The 19884-nt window shown below is 41.1% G+C and overlaps 1 protein-coding gene across 2 annotated transcripts in view; it reads right to left on the bottom strand.

The window, feature by feature from the left end:
• Positions 1–10826, bottom strand: part of NLK (nemo like kinase) — a 116949-nt gene extending 106123 nt beyond the window's left edge. For both annotated transcript variants that reach the window (XM_060756972.2, XM_060756970.2), the window contains exon 1: positions 6670–10826. In XM_060756972.2, coding sequence (XP_060612955.2) covers positions 6670–7127 — 458 coding nt within the window. In that variant the 5' untranslated portion in view covers positions 7128–10826. The remainder of the gene's footprint in view (positions 1–6669) is intronic.
• Between the last annotated feature and the right edge of the window lie 9058 nt (positions 10827–19884).

Below are 19884 nucleotides of genomic sequence, written 5' to 3'. Positions count from 1 at the left end.
CCACCATCAGAGAACAACCTGAAATGGTAAATCCTCTAGACCACATTAGCATCAATACTAACTGTGGGATTGTTAGCCGCCTTGAGAGGAGCCCCGGTGATGCAATGGTTAAAACCTTGTGCTGGGAGGACTGCTGACCGAAAGGTCGGTGGTTCGAATCCGGGAAGCAGGGTGAGCTCCTGTCTGTCAGCTCCAGTTTCTCATATGGGGACATGAGAAAAGCCTCTCATGGGATGGTAAAACATCCAGGCATCCTCTGGGCAATGTCCTTGCAAACAGCCATTTCTCTCACAACAGAAGCGACTTGCAGTTTCTCAGGTCACTCCTGACACAGAAAATAAGCAGCAATATGGGGAAGAGAAACAAGCACTCCCCAAAACACTCCTCTAATTAAGGAGACAATATTTAAATTAAGTGGACACTATCAGACAGTTCTGTCTACATAAAGCTGGTTTGGTATCAATTATAATGTGGAGCTTGGGCATTTTTTGATCCATAAACCTCTGTTGAACACCAAGTCTTGGTTAGCAAAACTTCAGGTTTTTTTTAAAAAAAGTAATATTTTATATTCCATAGCTTTTTCCTGTTGCTTTTAAACCTGAATACGTGATCCCAGATTGGTTGCATTTTAACAGCTGCTTTTTTTAAACTGAAAAATGTGATCAATCGATATCAGATGTCATGTGGGCTGATATGACACTCTTTGCATGAGAATAATGGACACATTCCTTCTTGACACCCCACCCAAATTGAAAATAGAAAATATGCAGGATCATTTCCTCCTTCAAAATGTGTGTCAGGAGAATGGTGATTTATTGTTAGTGCCCCCACCAATAGATCAAAGGAGTAAAACATGTATAGCAATGAAAAGGGAAACACAGAAATACAAGGAAATATAGAAGTAAGAGCAATAAAAGCTAAAGAAAGGCATCATCAATTACCAGATTTCTATACTGCCCATTTTACTGTCGTTACCTGACATTTTAAAACTGGCTATAAATCAGATAACTCAAACCTTTCAAAACCAATTATTAATGGTCACTAAACTGACATAGATAAGATGGCTATGTAGCCAGTCAGAAGGCAGGAATTTTCCAGTTAAATGAAATTAATTCTACCCCAGTGTTTAGCCAACTCCCGTAAACCTTTCAAAGATTATTGGCATATCAACTGATGGAGGCTTCATCAGATTTGTCCTTGATTATTTGTCCTGGCACAAGCATATTTCTTGCAAGCAAAACCAGAAAACACCATATAGCTCAGTGACAGAATGAAGGCATAGTGCATAAAAAGCCTTTGATTAAAGGAAAAATAATGGGAAAGAACTTTATCTACTCATAGCTCTGGAAAACTAGAATACTGGTCTAGATGGGATAATTATCTAACGTGGTATGAAAGTCTGTCAAGACATCATGCTTTAAAAGCTTATGACTGATGAACAACAACACTGAAGTGGAGAAACGGCCTCCATCGAAAACCAGGTAGTCAACCACAATCTAGACAACTGTAATGAAAGCAACCCAAACAAATCCCTAGCCAGCGAGCCTAAAGAGTAGGTCAAATTCCCTCAAAATCCCTCACAGAACTTTGAAAGAAAATATTCCCACATCAATTTTTCTTATTTCAGACAACTGAAAAGTATACTCAAGGAGTCTTCTTTTGCCCAAATCTTCATAGCTAGAAAAAATAAAAATAAAAACAGAATACAACATACATCACAGAATGTGGATTCTGAGCTATTGAAACAGATTCAGAATAATAACAAGAATGGATATTAATACAATGTAGTAATATTTAATACTGATATTGTACTATGCTAATAATATAATATATTGTATGTATATATATCTTGTAAGCCGCTCTGAGTCCCCTTTGGGGTGAGAAGGGCGGCATATAAATGTCGTAAATAAATAAATAAATAAATAAAACCAATTGCCTGGATTCTATTTCATCTTAACACGATTACGATGTTAATAAATTTCATCTCAAAATGTTATTTTTTAAAAAAAGATAACAATAATTGTATTTGTTACCTGCCTCTCCTCAAGGCTTGAGGCAGGGTACAACAATGTTAAAATAGGCAGATAATAACACTAATAACTCCAAGACTATTAAAGCACATATATTAAAATACATAAACTGAAGATTGAAACACATAACAATACAATGTAAATTTAAAGTTGTACACTAAAAGTGACCTGAAGGGACATAACATAACAATAGCCTACTGGATCAGACCGAAGAATTATTTCACCCAGTATTTTGTTTCCACACAATAGAGCAGGTGCATATGGGAGGTCTACAAGGATAAGCAAAACAGCAGCTTTCAGCACATGCTCCCCAGAAACTGATAACTAATTTTCATGACATGGATCTCAAAACAGGGAGCCCTCTGTGTTTTCATCCTAATACACTAAATAAGAAAAATGGCTATTAACAGTACAGTACTTTTCAACAGGCATACTCCTCAGCATGCTGTAAATCAGAAGTGGGCAATTTAGGCCCATACAGATGTTGGATTACAACCTCCATTACTCCTTACTACTGGTGATCATGGCTCCAGTCGAACATGTGGGTTGTTTAACATGGACCAGAATTACTCTGTAACGTCTACAGAGCCTGAAGCTTCCCATTTATTCTATAAGTTAATATACACAATTATATCTGTCTAGCAACAAAAGTAGGAGCCCCCAGTGGCACAGTGGGTTAAACCCTTGTTCCAGCAGGACTGCTGACCGATAGGTCAGCGGTTCGAATCCAGGGAGAGCAGGTTGAGCTCCCTCTGTCAGCTCCAGCTCCCCATGCAGGGACATGAAAGAAGCCTCCCACAAGGATGGTACAGAATATCAAACATCCAGGCATCCCTTGGGCAACATCCTTGCAGATGGCCCATTCTCTCACACCAGAAATAACTTGCAGTTTCTCAGGTCACTCCTGACACGAAGGGGGGGGGGGGGAAGCAATAAAAGTTAGTAACCCCATCACTTCAGGAAAGTACCTTACGTTTGCTGCTGTCATAACAATGCATCCCCTGCCAGTTATCTCAGAACTTGAGTCTTGCCCAAACCATCTATATCAGTGGTTCTCAACTTCTGTTTCTTCAGTTGTTTTGGACTTCAACTCCTAAAGGTCTCAGCCAAGCTGGAAGTGAGGAGTTGAAATTCCAAAACATTTGAGAGACCAAAGGCTGAGAAATCACACACGCGTGCACACATATCTCTCCCCACATCCCCCCCACCACCACCACCACACACATATACACATATACACTATAGCATTTTTTCTGATTGAAATTCCATGAAGAGCCTAGCTCCAAAAGGCAAATACAATGACAACATTCCAATAATGTCCCATGGTATCAATACATGCTTTCTTCTTTTGCTCTCCTGCTGCAACCTTACTAGAGATTTCCAAGCGTTCTGGAGAACGTTAATAGGGAGGGCATTTTACCAATACAGATGTAAGCAATGGGATACAGAGAAAGTACACCCATAGGCCCAGCCTAAATCAGTGTTCACAATCTAACCAATGCTGCGTTACCAGTCTAAACCATTCTGCTCCAAAGCACCAGACCTACTGTACATATTAATCAAGTGAATCACATCATTCGTACATGCAATGACTTTAGCTCAGCAAAGTGAAAAACTTCAGGCTGACAGCTGAAGCAAGCAAAGCATTCCTTAAAGGACAAAGAGGAAATTTTGCTGAATCAAGAATTACCTTAGTAGCATAAACGGATACAATGCAAAATAACCAACAATTCCTCAAATATTAAAAAAAAAGTCTTTATTCGCGTTATTTTTAAAGAAGTAGTGAGACACATTCTTATAGTTTTAATTCTTATCACTTTTCAGGAAAACAAGCTACAATATACATAGGGCAAAATAATAACGTATTTTAGAAAAGTTCACATAAATCTGGCTAATATGGTAGGTGATAAGTGAGTTGACTTCTTTCTTGGTTAAACAAGATAAAGGAGGAAATTGTTACAAACTATAATTTTCCTCACATAAGCGCTCTAAAGCTACGTGACTGTGACAGGAACATCCCACACCAAAGCAAGATGGAAAAAAAATAATTTGGGTGAAATGCAAAGTATTGAGATCACTGCTACAGAAAATATATTATGTGCTATTGCAGGGGAAATGCAGATGCTAGACACCTGCCAAGACCAGTCCAACAGAAATTACTTCTAATTCTGCTCAATTCCTAAATGGACAAGCCATTCTATTTGTTTCCAATTTGCAGTTAAGATAACAGATCCAAAAAATACCAAAGAGCTGACAGTGAGATATAAATTCAGAGGGTTGACCAACGAAGAGGTAAAAAGAAAAGGAAATCATAGCAATAGCTGCAGAATGTTTTGGGAAAACTATAACCATGCTGCTGTAGTCTCAAAGTAAGGACATCAGACATACTATATGTACTCGAGTATAAGCCGACCCGAATATAAGCCAAAGCACTCAATCTTACTACAAAAAACTGGGAAAGCGTATTGAATATTTACATAAAACTGTAATTTAAGATAAGACTGTCCAACTCTGGTTAAACCATTATTCTAACCTCCTTTAATGTAAATGTGCTTACCTATCCTTCCAATAATAAAGAGAGTAAAATAGTAAATGTAATAATAATAATAATAATAATAATAATAGAGTAAAATAATGGAAATGTAATAACAGTAATAATATAGTAAAATAATAAATGTAATAACAACAATAAAATAATAATAAATGAAGTAAAATAATAAATGTATAAAAATAATAACAGAGTACAATGATAAATAACTTTGACTCGAGTATAAGCTGAGGGGAGCATTTTCAGCCTAAAAAAGGACTGAAAGACTCAGCTTATACTCAAGTATATACAGTAATTCAACTTGCTCAGCCTGCAATCCTATTCACATGTACCTTGGAAGAAGTCCCACAGGAGTCATCGAGACTCACTTTAAAGTATCGACGCGAGAAAATTTGGGCGAGAAAGCTTCATATTGCAAAGGAATACATAGTAGAAGCTTCAAAGGCATAAAAGCACCAAAAAACACCGTATATGTACATGTATATGTCGTGGGCTGGTTTTAGGGACAAAATTATGGATTTTGATGTCCCCCATGGATAAGTCAAGGGCCATTCCATTCAGAAGGGAACACCGCCTCAGAGGGCCATCTTCTTGTCCAGGTATTCAAAAAGTCCAGAAATGGCAACGTGGCAAAAAGAGTCGAGAGGGTCAATGCTTCTTTTAGATTCTCCTGAGAGGGACAAAGCTCTTGCCTTTTGCCACTCTTCTCAGAAAAGGAGTTTTAATATAAGAGTTCAGGTACAGTACTTAAATTGTCCCACCTAGGTTTTTGGATTGCTTTTTTATTCAAACTTACGAGTATAAAGAGTATTTCTTGCCCTCAAGATGGAAAAATAAGTTGGAGTATATGACAAAACGGTAAAAATGGGGTGGGGGTTAAACAACAAATCCAAATTTACTGGGTTCAAAAACCATGAATTTCTCTGCCTACAAAAACTATTCCTCAGGTATACTTTAAGACAACAACAACATTTTATTATGGTCCAAACACCCTTATTGCACCCTAGGTGTACAAAGTATGCAGGTAATGAGATTAAGAACAGTTAAAAACTGCTTAAAACACATGTTGGCTAAAAACATAGGTAAAAGACTACAAGAAGTGTTTCAGCCTATGTCTAAAATTGGGAACTGTCTGCCTGTCTCAGAAAGAAACTTGCCAACCGCCAAGGTCACGTGGGGAAGGTTGTCACCAAGTAGAAACTTCACATAAAATTTCACTGGACTTGCTGGTAAGTTTCTTAGAAGGGGGTTGATTATATGTGCTCGGGCCTGTTCAAAGAAATTGCATGACAGTAGAATGTGGTAGATGCATTCTACTTCCTGTTTGTTTCATGGGCAGAGTCTTTCATTATATGGGGTACCGGTAAATCTCCCACGCAGCAATTCAGATGGGAGCACATTGCACCTTGCCTTGGAAAATAGCCAGCGGTATTTGGCCACAGTCAAGTTCTTTAGATAGTTTGCTGCATGGAAATACCCAACATAATGTATGGACAGGGCACTAGGGGAGAACGATACATAAGAGTGAGAGCACAACTCAAAAAAGGCAATGTCCCATAGTCTTTGTTTGATTTGAGGGCCGTGTCAAAACCCAAATGAATTAGGAAGGATGCGGAAAGGCCAATGGAGTAGGCTTTATAGAACCAATCTTAAACCAACGGCTTATATACTCATCCTGAGCTAAGTGATGAATCAAACCAGATCCTAAACTAAAAACTCTGATCTTGTGACATTATTTAAATGCCAACCACCAGGCTCTTATTGACAGGGGTGCATCCTCGGATTCAAGTAATACGACATAGAAGCTGGGAAACTACCTTACAGAAGCTGGGAAACTATCTTAGCGTTAAAAGACTTTGAGACACAAATAAGAGGAAAATACGGCAAAATACATGCCAACATATGAGAACAAAAGTGTTTCACTTGTGCTACTTACATTCCACTAAAATTGCTTACTCTAGTGGATGAGGTCTTCCTAAGACCTCACACACCAGAGAACTGTACAAGAAACTGTGGGGAAAGTAACATGCAAATCCAATGGCAACATGAACGCACTATAGCTTGGAAGCCACCAGAGACATCTATACTCACCAGACGACACCAAAGGCTCCATATCCAATAGGCCGGTCTGGCTCAATATCCAGTTGCTGCTGCGGGTGATGCGTGTGCTGATGATGATGCGCTTTAACTGCAGCCGCTGCTGCAGCTTGTACCTGAGCTGGGGCTGCTGCAGCTGGCCCAGGAGCCTGACCTGGTGCCGGTGACGGGAAATATGGCTGCTGCTGGCCTGGATTTAACATGGCTGCAGCCGCCGCAGCCGCAGCGGCCGCTGCAGCCGCTGAGGAAGCATGTTGCTGCACAGGATGCACTGCAGCCGCAGAGCCTGGGTGCAAGTGGTGCTGGGAATGGTGGTGGTGATGGAGATGAGGAGGAGGGAGGTGGGCGAGGTGGTGGTGATGGTGGTGGTGGTGACCTGCTGCGGCGGCGGATGTACCGCCATTGTAAGCCGCCATCATTTTTGCGCCGGCTGTGGCACTACACAGAGACATTCAAGATGATGCCCTCTGGTTGGAGAACAACTGGGTCAAGCTGTCATTTGGCCACAAAAATGAAGGTCTGCTACACTTTCACAAGCAAGTTGCCCACCTTTGCAAACATGGAGCTCAACAGGTCTTTTACGTCTTCATTAAGTCACTAAAAATGGAGGCTTCTGCGTGTGTGAGTGTGAGCATGCAATAAATTCCCCTTCCCCCCAAGATGGCTGATGTAGTTGGTACTAGAATGCCATCTTTCTGCTTTTTCTGTGCCAGTCTTGAATTCAAGTCAGTCCCCGTCCCCCCTAGAAAAAGGATGTGAATGCACCCCCCTAGAAAATGTTAGGAATACTGACAACTCCACCCCTTCCATTCCCACATTCTTTTCATTTATCTTTTCAAAATGTGCAAGAAGGTCCCTTAAGGGCTTCTACAAGTCTTCTCCACTCTGTGCTGTGTATACATCCATTCACCTTTAATATTAAGCTTGGATGGATGTAAGCAATTTCCCGTGGAAGGGAATAGAAAGTGACTAATGAAAGCAAAGAATGTTAAGTCAGTGGGGGAGAGGATATGTCCAAAAAGGACAGAAAGAAGAATATGAGAAAAGACCAGATCAATGGGAAGAAAGAAAGAAAGAAACTGGAAAAGAGGAGCAAGTAAAACAGAATAAGACTGACAGGAAATACTTCTTTTAAAAAGTAGTGTGTGGGAGGTGAGAAGTCGGGCAATACAAGTTACTGAGGGCAAGGAGTAAGCGGGTTGCAGGAATATTTAGAAGGGCAGAAATGAAATAACTTAAAACCAAAGATGAAAGCAGATAACACTGGGTGACTGAGAAAAATTACGGAAAATGATGGAGCTGAAAGAAACAGGATAGTCAAGTAATGTGAACAGAAGAATGAAGTACAAAAAAGGAATGTGGATAAGAAGCAATCAGTTCACAGAAATAATCTTTTAAAAACCTAACAGAGGACCAAAGAAACGGGAGGAAAAAGGAACATAGAGGGAAACAAGTACAAAAAGAAATTATGTTAATTTAGAATGTGATCAGGCGACAAAAAAAACAGAAATGAGAAACCAAAAGTCACAGAATATAAAGGGAGTAAACTGGGGGAAACAGAGACAATGCAAAAGAGATGAAAAACTACAAACAGAACTAGATGGAAAATGCAAAAACAGAAGAAGGAAACAATTTTATAAATGGGAAACAATTAAAATGCATGAAAAGAGGGAAGAAAATACTTGAGGAGATGCTTCTCGGAGATTTTACGAAGCAAAGAATGTCTAAGTTATGGAAAGAGCATGAAAGGGAAATGAAGGATGCAATGCATTCAGGGATGCGGAAAAAAGTTTTTTTAAAGGAGAGGAAAATCCTGCCCAAAAAAAAGCATGTAAGAAGAAAAAGAACTGAGGAGAGGAACTTGAGAGGAGTGAAATGAAAGAGTACTTAAAAGGAGGAGAGAATGCAGGAGGAAAAGCAAGTGAAAATGAGCAATGGGACAAAACAATATATTATATTATATATTCTTTTTCTAAGCCTGTGAGAAGAGTGCAAGAGGGAGAAAGTGATGAAATGTGGAAAAAAGAAATAAGTGGGAGAGGGAGATAAGAAAGAGAGGCGATCTAGGGGAGGAAATCAGGAGAAAATGAGCAATGGAGCAAAACAATATTGTATTATATATTATTTTTCTATGAGAAGAGGGAAAAACCAAGACGGGGAGAAAGCGATAAAAATCTGGAAGAAGAAGAAAATAAATGGGAGATAGGGAAGGGATCTAGGGGAGGAAATCTGGAGAAAATGAGCAATGGAGCAAAACAATATTGTATATTATTTTTCAAAGCCTGTGAGAAGACTGCATGAGGGAGAAACCAAGAAAGAGAATGTGACAGGAAGAAAGCGATAAAAAATGTGCAAGAAGAAAGTACGTGGGAGAGAGATATAAAAAGATCTAGGGGAGAAAATCAGGAGAAAATATGAGCAATGGAGCAAAACAATATTGTGTTATATATTATTTTTCAAAGGCTGTGAGAAGAGCGCAAGTGGGAGAAAACAGAGAAGAGGAGAAAGTGATAAAATGTGCAAGAAGAAGAAAATAAGTGGGAGGGAGAGATAAGAAAGGGAGGGGTTCTAGGGGAGGAAATCAGGAGAAAATGAGCAATGGAGTAAAACAATATTGTATTATATATTATTTTTCAAAGGCTGTGAGAAGAGGGAGAAACCTAGATGGAGAGAAAGAAATAAAAATGTAGAAGAAGAAGAAAATAAGTGGGAGATAAGAAAGGGAGGGGATCTAGGGCAGGAAATCAGGAGAAAATGAGCAACAGAGCAAAACAATATTGTATTATATATTCTTTTTCTATGAGAAGAGCGCAAGAGGGAGAAATGGAGATAAAAATGTGCAAGAAGGAAAAAAGTGGGAGAGATAAGAAAGGGAGGAGATCTAGGGAAGGAAAGCAGGGGAAAACGAGCAATGGAAGAATATGTGTATTTATATTTTAAGAGGAGAATATTGTAAAGGGAAGGGAGAACTGCAAGAAGTAGAAAAAGGAGAGGAAAGGGAGACAAGAAAGGGAGGAGATCTGGGGGAGGAAAGCAGGAGAAAATGAGCAATGGAGCAAAACAATTATTATTATTATTATATTTTATTTTTCAAAGCTTGTGAGAAGAGCGCAAGAGGAAACAGAGGTGGGGAAAAAGAGATAAAAATGTGCAAGAAGAAGAAAATAAGTGGGGGAGAGAAATAAGAAAGGGAGGAGATCTAGGGAAGGAAAGCAGGAGAAAACGAGCAATGTAGGAAAATTATGTATTTATATTACAAGTGGAAAATATTGTAAAGGGAAGGGAGAGCTGCAAGAAGCAGAAAAAGGGGAGGAAAGGGAGACAAGAAAAGGAGATCTAGGGAAGGAAAGCAGCAGAAAACGAGCAATGTAGGAAAATTATGTATTTATATTACAAGAGGAAAATATTGTAAACGGAAGGGAGAGCTGCAAGAAGCAGAAAAAGGAGAGGAAAGGGAGACAAGAAAAGGAGATCTAGGGAAGGAAAGCAGGAGAAAACGAGCAATGGAAGAATATGTGTATTTATATTGCAAGAGGGGAATATTGTAAAGGGAAGGGAGAGCTGCAAGAAGCAGGAAAAGAAGAGGAAAAGGAGAGTGCAAGGAGAAAGATGGTGAAAATGGAAAGAGGTGAGGAGCAAAGTGGAGAGAAGAGGGAGCTGAGGGATGCAGAAAGGAGAAGAGGAGGAGGAGGAGGTGAGATGGGGAATGGGATGAGGGAAAAGGTAACAATCTGGGTGGCGGAGGTGGTCTTGATGGTGCCTGAGAAGGGGAGGCAGGGAAGGTCAAGGCAAGGGCCTACCTTTGGCCTGACAGCAGCCTGACCCAATGAGGCGGGGCCTGGGCGAGTGCGGCTGGCCAATAGGGGGCGCTCGGCGGGCCGGGGAGGCGGGAGCTACGCCGGGGCCTTTCCTGAGGGCAGAGGCCGGGCGAGGGGGCTCCCTCAGGCCTCTCTTCGCCCCCCCGGCTCCTCCTCCTCGCCTTCCTCCGCCGCCCCTCCGTCCCCTCAGGCCGCCCGACCGGCCGCCACTCGCCCTCGCCGCCTCCTTCCTCCTCCTTCTCCTTCTCCTCACAGGAGCCCCAGAGTGAAAGAGCACCCGGGGAGCGCGCATGCGTGCGCCCTCGCGCACTCTCAGAGGCGCACACACGCCGAATGCGCGCTCCCGTCGCTCAACAGCCCCCCCTCCGCGCGCGCGCCCTTTCCAACCAATAGGCACACTCCTCCTCTGAGGCCACGCCCAATTGGGAAACTCGTCTCCGCCTCTTCGCCAATCAGGCGCCTCCGAACATCTTCCCGCCTCTTTTCCTTGTCACCTCACGCAACCTTCACCTAGATATTGGGAGTCCAATATTATTAGTCCCGCCTTGGATTGACACATTCGAGGACCAATGAGGTTGCGCGACGCCTGTAAGGAGACCAATAATGACCTGGAGGATCCAAAAAGGCCTCAGATATGGTTATTAGTCCCGCCTCGGATTGACACGTCCCTAGGCCAATGAGGCTGCGCGACGCCTTTAGGGAAACCAATAAGGGCCCAGAGGGATTTTTTTAAAACTCCTCTGACACACATCCATAGAGGGGAACTGATCTAGTTTATAGAGGAGCTGTCAGTCGAATTAAGATGAGCCAATAGCGGAGGAGGAAGAGTAGGAGGAGGCGGGACTAGCTCACGAATGGAAAGGGGAACTCCTTGGAAGGAGGCGGAGTCGGGAGGTCTTTCTAGTGGGCGGGGCGGTGCTTAGATGGACAGCCAAGGCAGCCAATGGCGGTCACGGAGGCGGGGTAATGCAAGGACAGCGTGAAGCAGGAACCGTTGGGTCAAGCGGAGGGCTCTGTCACGCGCAGGAAGCCGAGGGGGCGGGGCTTAGCCTATGGGGAGGAGCAGGGGGCGGGGTCAAAGCCTAGGCAAGGCGAGGGACCTCAGTGAGGAGGCCTTTCGGAGGAGGAATGGGAGTTGTAGTTTTCCCAAGATGTTTTATATATTATTATATATATTTTATATTATATATATATAATATAATATGTTATATTATTATATAAATATATATAATAATAAATATATATAATAATAATATAATATATTATATTAAAATATTGCTATTCTATTATATATTATTATATATTTTATATTATATATATTTATATAATAATATAATAGTAATATATTAACATAATATAGTAATAATATAATAATAATGTATTTCAATCAAGCTAATACATAAAATATAATCACTACTGATAATATAAAATTATATACTGCTTCATTATTGTATAATTGTCAATTTTTTGGCATATCAGGTCTGTGTGCCAAGTTTGTTCCTCGTCAATCATCGGTGGGGGTCACTCTTTCTCTGGTTGTGGGTGAACAACAACTCCCGGAAAGAAAGGTCATTCCCCCCCCCCAAAAAAAACCCCCTCCAATAATCAAATATCAACAATATCAGGCATGCATGCCAAGTTTGGTCCAGATCTAGCGGTGTTTGGGTTCACAGTGCTCTCTGGATGTAGGTGAACTACAACTCCCCCAAATCAAGGTGAATTCCCCCCCCCCCCAAGACCACCAGTATTTTTTGCTGGTTATGGGGCTCTGTGTGCCAAGTTTGGTCCAATTCCATTGCTGGTGGAGTTCACAGTGCTCTTAGATTGCAGGTGAACTATACATCCCAGTACCTACAACTCCTATAAATCATGGTGAATTGTCCCCAAACCTCTCAGTTGCTGATCAATTCCTCTGTTTTGTTGTAGGTTTTTTGGGCTGTCTGGCTATGCTCTAGAAGCATTCTCTCCTGACATTTCACCTGCATCTATGGCAAGCATCCTCAGAGGTTGTGAGGTCTGTTAGAACTAGGAAAATTGGGTTTATATATCTGTGGAATGATGTCCAGGGTGGGAGAAAGAACTCTTGTCTGTTGGAGGTCGGTTTGAATGTTTCAATTGCCCATCTTGAAAAGTATTTGATGGCCTGGCAGTTTTTGGTGTGGCTTGTTAGTGCCTGGGGGAAATCTTTTCAAGTTTGACGAACGCGCAAACCTCTGCCTTCAGCCTGATTTGAACCACAGCAGGGAGTTCCGCAGTTCCAGGACATCTGGGTGGGCCAACATCGAAGGGACGGTGGCCACAGCAGCAGCTTCAACTGAAAGTCACTTTTCTGCTTTCTTTTCTCCCTTACCCTAATATTGTAACAAATCCCTCAATAAAAGTATCCTTTGATTGCAAAATTTTCCTCCTCATAGTGATACATTGTATCTCTTTCTTGCCTCTAACACTCCCTAACATAAACTTTTCCTTTCTCGGGCCACAGATCACGGCTGGCTCGCCCGAGATGCTCTTACAGCTTCCCAGGAAGGCCGAAACCGCTTTCCGTGGAACCGCGGATACGGAAATCCATTGAGCCCCCATATCCGCGGGTCAACGGATGTTCATGTTCCCAGACTACTTCAACCAGAGAAGTCAGCCATAGCAGAGCACCTGATGAACCATCCTGGACACAGCATATTAATTGAGAATACAGAAATGCTGGACCACTCTCACAACCACCATGTCAGGCTACACAGAGAAGCCATTGAAATCCACAAGCACATGGACAATTTCAACAGAAAGGAGGAAACCATGAAAATGAACAAAATCTGGCTACCAGTATTAAAAACTCTAAAATTATAACAGTAAATAAAGAACAACACTCAAACACAGGGGAACTCCAGACATGAAACAATCCGGGACAGCTAATCACCTCTCAACAAAAAAATCCCTAAAATTGGTCAATGTATGATTTTTTCTGAAACTTGGGGGGAATGATCCTCTGTTATTTTGTGTCATTGTGTAGAAAATTCAAGGAGATTGTTCTTGTAGTTTTTTTTAAATGTTGCTTATAAAAACTTTGGAAATTCCCCCGAAATATGTGGATAAATGAAATGTTCCGAAACTTGATGGACCATCCTGACTGTGAGGGCTGTTCAGCACACATTCCACAGATATATAAACCAAATTTTCCTAGTTTTCAACAGACCTCACAACCTCTGAGGATGCTTGCCACAGATGCAGGCGAAACATCAGGAGAGAATGCTTCTAGCACATGGCCTGAAAAACCTACAACAACTTAGTGATTCCAGCCATGAAAGCCTTTGACAATTCCTCTGTTTGCTGTGTGCCATAGAAAAGAATAGGAAAGGGTTCATTAAGGGAGAGGCAGTGGGCGGGGGTCATGCAAATTCCACACCAATGGAGAGAGAAAGGAACCCTGGGATGTCTGTGGTGGAGGAAACGTATTTCTGTTTACAAACCTACACGATCTCTTCAATCCTCCGGAGAGGCCCTTCTCTCACTCCCGCCTCCATTGCAGGTGCAACATGTGAGGACGAGGGAGAGGGCCTTCTCTGTGGTGGCTCCCCGGCTCTGGAACTTGCTCCCAAGAGATATTAGGCAAACCACACCCTGGCAATCTTCAGGAAGAGCTTGAAAACTTGGCTGTTCCAGTGTGCCTTCAATGAAAGAATGAACAATAATTCCCTGAACTGACCAAGTCCTGCAAATGCACTCGCAAGCACTTTATTCTATCATTTCTTACTCATCCCCCGGATCCTCTGTCCAGACACATTAAACTTCCTGTCTCACCCAGTGTTTTAATTTATAATCTATTGGAATTGGCCCTGCCTTTTGAGATTGATCTCTTTGTCTTAAATGTTGCGATTTTAATTGGTTTTGTGTTGTATTTTTATTTCTTTTATTTTATTGCTGTGTTTTGTTGTATATTGATGTATTGTGATGTTAATTTATGTTAATATTTATATTAATATTTATGTTAATATGATGTGATAGTTATTGTTTGTGTTTTGGGTTTGTGTTTTGGTTTTTCTTTATTGTAATTGTTATTTGGCCTTGGTCTCATGTAAGCCACCTCGAGTCCCTTCGGGGAGATGGTGGCGGGGTATAAATAAAGATTGTTGTTGTTGTTGTTGTTGTTGTTGTTGTTGTTGTTAGGCTTGGCCTCATATAAGCCACCCTGAGTCCACTTTGGGACATGGTAGGTAAAGTAGGTTTTTATTTATTATTTTATTATTATTATTATATTATTATTATTATTATTATTATTATTACATTTAAGGTAAAGGTAAAGGTTTTCCCCAACATTAAGTCCAGTTGTGTCCGACTCTGGTGGAGTGGTGCTCATCTCCAAGCTGAAGAGCCGGCATCATTCGTAGACACCTCCAAGGTCATGTGGCCTGCATGACTGCATGGAGCACCGTTACCTTCCCGCCACTGTGTTTTTGAACTGCTAGGTTGGCAGAAGCTGGGGCTGACAGTGGAAGCTCACGCCGCTTCCCGGATTCAAACCTGCAACCTTTTGGTCAGCAATCTCAACAGTTTAACCCACTGTGCTACTGGGGACTCCTGGGGAGATGGTGGCGGGGTATAAATATATATAATATATTTATTATAAAATTTATTTTATAATTTATTATATTATATTATAAAATAATATATAAATATAATAATAATAATAAAGTTTATTATTATTATTATTATTATTATTATTATTATTATTATTAAGTGGACACCCTAGCCATATACAGACATACTTTTATAATGTGTCTAGGATAGGATATATTATATTATTATTATTATTATTATTATTATTATTATTATTAAGTGGACACCCTAACCATATAAACACATACTTTTATAATGTGTCTAGGATAGGATATATTATATTATAATAATAATTATTATTATTATTATTAAGTGGACACCCTAGCCATATACAGACATACTTTTATAATGTGTCTAGGATATGATATATTATTATTATTATTATTATTATTATTATTATTATTATTAAGTGGACACCCTAGCCATATACAGACATACTTTTATAATGTGTCTAGGATAGGATATATTATATTATTATTATTATTATTATTATTATTATTATTATTAAGTGAACAACCTAGCCATATACACACATACTTTTATAATGTGTCTACGATAGGCTATATTATATTATTATTATTATTATTATTATTATTATTATTATTATTAAGTGGACACCCTAGCCATATACACTCATACTTTTATAATGTGTCTAGGATAGGATATATTATATTATTATTATTATTATTATTATTATTATTATTATTATTATTAAGTGGATACCCTAGCCATATACACACATGCTTTTATAATGTGTCTAGGATAGGATATAGTATTTTATATTTATATTTATAATAATAATAATATAGGATACAGATATTTGTGTATTTTGAGTTGTAATGTTTTTTATTGTGATCCGCTTTGAGCCCAGAGTATAGATGAATTAACAAAGGGACCACCATCCCAGCTCCTATTGTGACCCCGGTTGGATCATGACCCAAATAGACTCCCTTCTTCTCTCAATGTCCATCCACCAAAGCAATCAAGTGGGAAAAATAAATGGCATTTCGTGGGAGGTGGCAGAGAGGGGATCTGTCTGTGCAGATGCCGGGAGAATGTGGTCGGAATATACAAGCACATGATTGCAATTCGGTAAATAACGTGTGTTGTTTTGGGGGGAATGAGAGTTGCTGCCAACAGATGTGCTGCCTTTAATGGAAAATGAAAAAAAAAATCCCATAATTAGGAGGAATGCGCCTTCAAACTCAATGGCAAATCACTTCTTTTCAGCTTCGGTCCAGAAATGATTGGGCTTTTTAATTTTTTTGCAGCTGCCTTAATTCTCTGTTATTGTCTCTCGTCATAGAATCATCATAATTAGTTGAAGAAGTCCCTTTCTTGGAAGGTTTTTAATCAGAGGCTGGGTGGCCATCTGTCAGGAGGGTTTGGATGGTGCCGTCCTGTCTGTTCCAGAATGCGTGAACTGGATTGTACGAGTCTGCACTGCCATATGATGCAGTTTGAGTGCATTCTGTAATGGCATCATATGGCAGTCTATGTTTCTAGAATTTTTGGGTAAACGCAAAGGTTGGCCATCTGTCGGGAAGGTTTCGACTTTCCCCTTTGGGGTAGATATGACCTCAGAGCGTAATGTGTGCGAAACTACAAACCCGTGTATGGTTGTTGCTGAAGGACGTTGCTCTATTCCATGTGGACAGTCTCTTGGTGACGTTGACAGATGTTTTCGGAGACAATCCTCGAGAGCGAGGATTAAAAAGCAATTTGCAACCACTTTAAAGCGGGCCTCCATATTTGGGTCACGGGCATTAACTCTTTCCGGGAGAGGCTTTCATGATATCTGCCTGCCTGGCTTGCGCTGGATTATCATTCTAGCATATGGCTGGATGACCATCTGTCAGGAGGGTTTGGATGGTGTCTTCCTTTGTGGCAGAATGGGGGTCACACTCAATGGCCCTTGAGGTCTGCTTTAAAATTGATTCTCCCAAGGCCTGTTCTTTGGCTGCGTCTACACTGTAAAATAAATGCAGTTTAACGCCACTTGGACGGCTATGGGATCCTGAAAGTTGTAGCTCGACAAGACTTCTCCACCCAAGAGTATTAGTTCATACGAGGGTTGAATGAAAAGTAATGCTTCCACCTTCGTAACTCCTCAACAGATAGCAGTACTGGTATGCGGCAGGTACTGGCTTGTTCAGTAGACTCTCCTCTACAGTTCCATTTTCGCGGGAAGCCTTAGCATCGAATGGTTGCGTTGTTAAAGTGCGAAGTATGGAACCCTGTGCAGACTGTCAGTCAATGCGAATACACAATCAAAGCCCTCCCAACAGATGGCCATCGAGTCTCTGCTTAAAGATCTCCAGAGAAGGGGACTCTCATAGTATACATTCCACTAGATTTGGAGCGACCCCAAAGGCCATCCAGTCCAACCTGCCTCTCATGCAGAAAGACACAATCAAAGCCCTCTCAAGAGATGGCCATCCAGCCTCTGCTTGAAGATCTCCAAAGAAGGAAACTCTTAGGCAGTATATATTCCACTAGATTTGGAGGGATCCCCAAAGGCCATCTAGTCCAACCTCCTTCTGTCATGAAGGAAGACACAACCAAAGCCCTCCCAACAGATGTCCAACCCCTTCCTCCCAGACAGGAAGATATAATCATTGAAGGTGTCACCCCAAAGGAGATTCCTCAGAGAATACAAGCTCTTTATGTTGATTGTGTTGATGTGAGTACTGTGCGTTGTTGGGCAGGTAAGTTTAAAGATGTTGAGGTGGGAACATCTGACTTGCGTGACAAAGAGTTGGACGTCCTGTGACAGCAACCACCGAGTTTCACAAGCAAAAGTTTGACAGATTGATTCCGGACGATCGTCGTATCACTCAGAGAGAATTTTCAAGCATAATCGGCATTTCACAAGAACGTGTGGGTCACATTATTGCTTTGCTTGGATATTGGAAGATCTGTGCATGATGGGAACCCAGGATGCTGACGTCTGAAATGAAAGCGCACAGACTTGAAACTTCAGAGACTGGATCTCACCACCGTACGACATCCTTCATACAGTCCAGATTTAGCACCATCTGGCTTCCATCCATTCCCGATAATGAAAGAAGATCTGTGGGGACATCATTATGCTTTTGATGAAGACATTGAGAGAACTGTGAGATGCTGGTTGCGGAAACAGAGTGTCGACTTCTTCCGTGACGGCTTCAGAAAACTTGTTAATCTTTGGCAGAAATGTATCCAATTGTCTGGTGATTATGTGGAAAAGTGAATAGTGGTAATTAAAGAGCACATTCTAAGGATTATTTCTGCGTTTGGTTTATTAAAATATTCCCATCCAAACCCAAGTAACGAAGGAGGAGGCATTACTTTTCATTCAACCCTCCCATTAATATAATCTGCTCCAGCACCAAAATATGGTCCTTTGCTGCCCTCAGGTGGACAAATTAATATTACACCCACCTTGCTCGACAACCAAGGCTGCTCCACTATACTGTTCTTTGCTGCCATCCGGCGGACATAATAATTATTGCACCCGCCAATTTTACACCTTAATAAGCCAAGGCTGCTCCAATATACTGTTCTTTGCTGCCATCGAGTGGACACATTAATTATTGCACCCGCCTTGCTATTTTGCGCCTTAATAAGCCAAGGCTGCTCCAATATACTGTCCTTTGCCGCCATCCAGTGGACATAAAAATTATTGCATCCACCTTGCTATTTTGCGCTTTCATAAACCAAGGCTGCTCCAATATACTGTTCTTTGCTGCCATCCAGTGGACACTTTAATTATTGCAGCCATCTTGCTATTTTGCGCCTTAATAAGCCAAGGCTGCTCCAATATACTGTCCTTTGCCGCCACCCAGTGGACACATTAATTATTTCACCCATAGTGATATTTTGCGACTTAATAAGCCAAGGCTGCTCCAATATACTGTCCTTTGCTGCCATCCAGTGGACACATTAATTATTGCACGCACCTTGATATTTTGCTCCTTAATAAGCCAAGGCTGCTCCAATATAGTGTCCTTTGCTGCCATCCAGTGGACATAATAATTATTGCACCCGCCTTGCTATTTTACCCCTTAATAAGCCAAGGCTGCTCCAATATACTGTCCTTTGCTGCCATCCAGTGGACACATTAATTATTGCACGCACCTTGATATTTTGCTCCTTAATAAGCCAAGGTTGCTCCAATATTTTGTCCTTTGCTGCCATCCAGTGGACACATTAATTATTGCATCCACCTTGCTATTCCCCTCCTTCTACAAACCAAGACAGCTCCAATATATTGTCCTTTGCCGCCATCCAGTGGACACTTTAATTAGTGCACCCGCCTCGATATTTTGTTCCTCAATAAGCCAAGGCTGCTCCACTATACTGTCCTTTGCTGCCATCCAGTGGACACATGAATTATTGCACCCGCCTTGCTATTTTGCGCCTTAATAAGCCAAGGCTGCTCCAATATACCGTTCTTTGCTGCCATCCAGTGGACACATTAATTATTGCACCCACCTTGCTATTTTGCGCCTTAATAAGCCAAGGCTGCTCCAATATACCGTTCTTTGCTGCCATCCAGTGGACACATGAATTATTGCACCCGCCTTGCTATTTTGCGCCTTAATAAGCCAAGGCTGCTCCAATATACCGTTCTTTGCTGCCATCCAGTGGACACATGAATTATTGCACCCGCCTTGCTATTTTGCGCCTTAATAAGCCAAGGCTGCTCCAATATACCGTTCTTTGCTGCCATCCAGTGGACACATTAATTATTGCACCCACCTTGCTATTTTGCGCCTTAATAAGCCAAGGCTGCTCCAAT

This window comes from Anolis sagrei, chromosome 11 (genome assembly GCF_037176765.1).
Source record: "Anolis sagrei isolate rAnoSag1 chromosome 11, rAnoSag1.mat, whole genome shotgun sequence".
Classification (NCBI taxonomy): domain Eukaryota; kingdom Metazoa; phylum Chordata; class Lepidosauria; order Squamata; family Dactyloidae; genus Anolis; species Anolis sagrei.
Note: the sequence above shows the minus strand (reverse complement) of the source record. Positions and strands in the feature narration are given on the sequence as shown.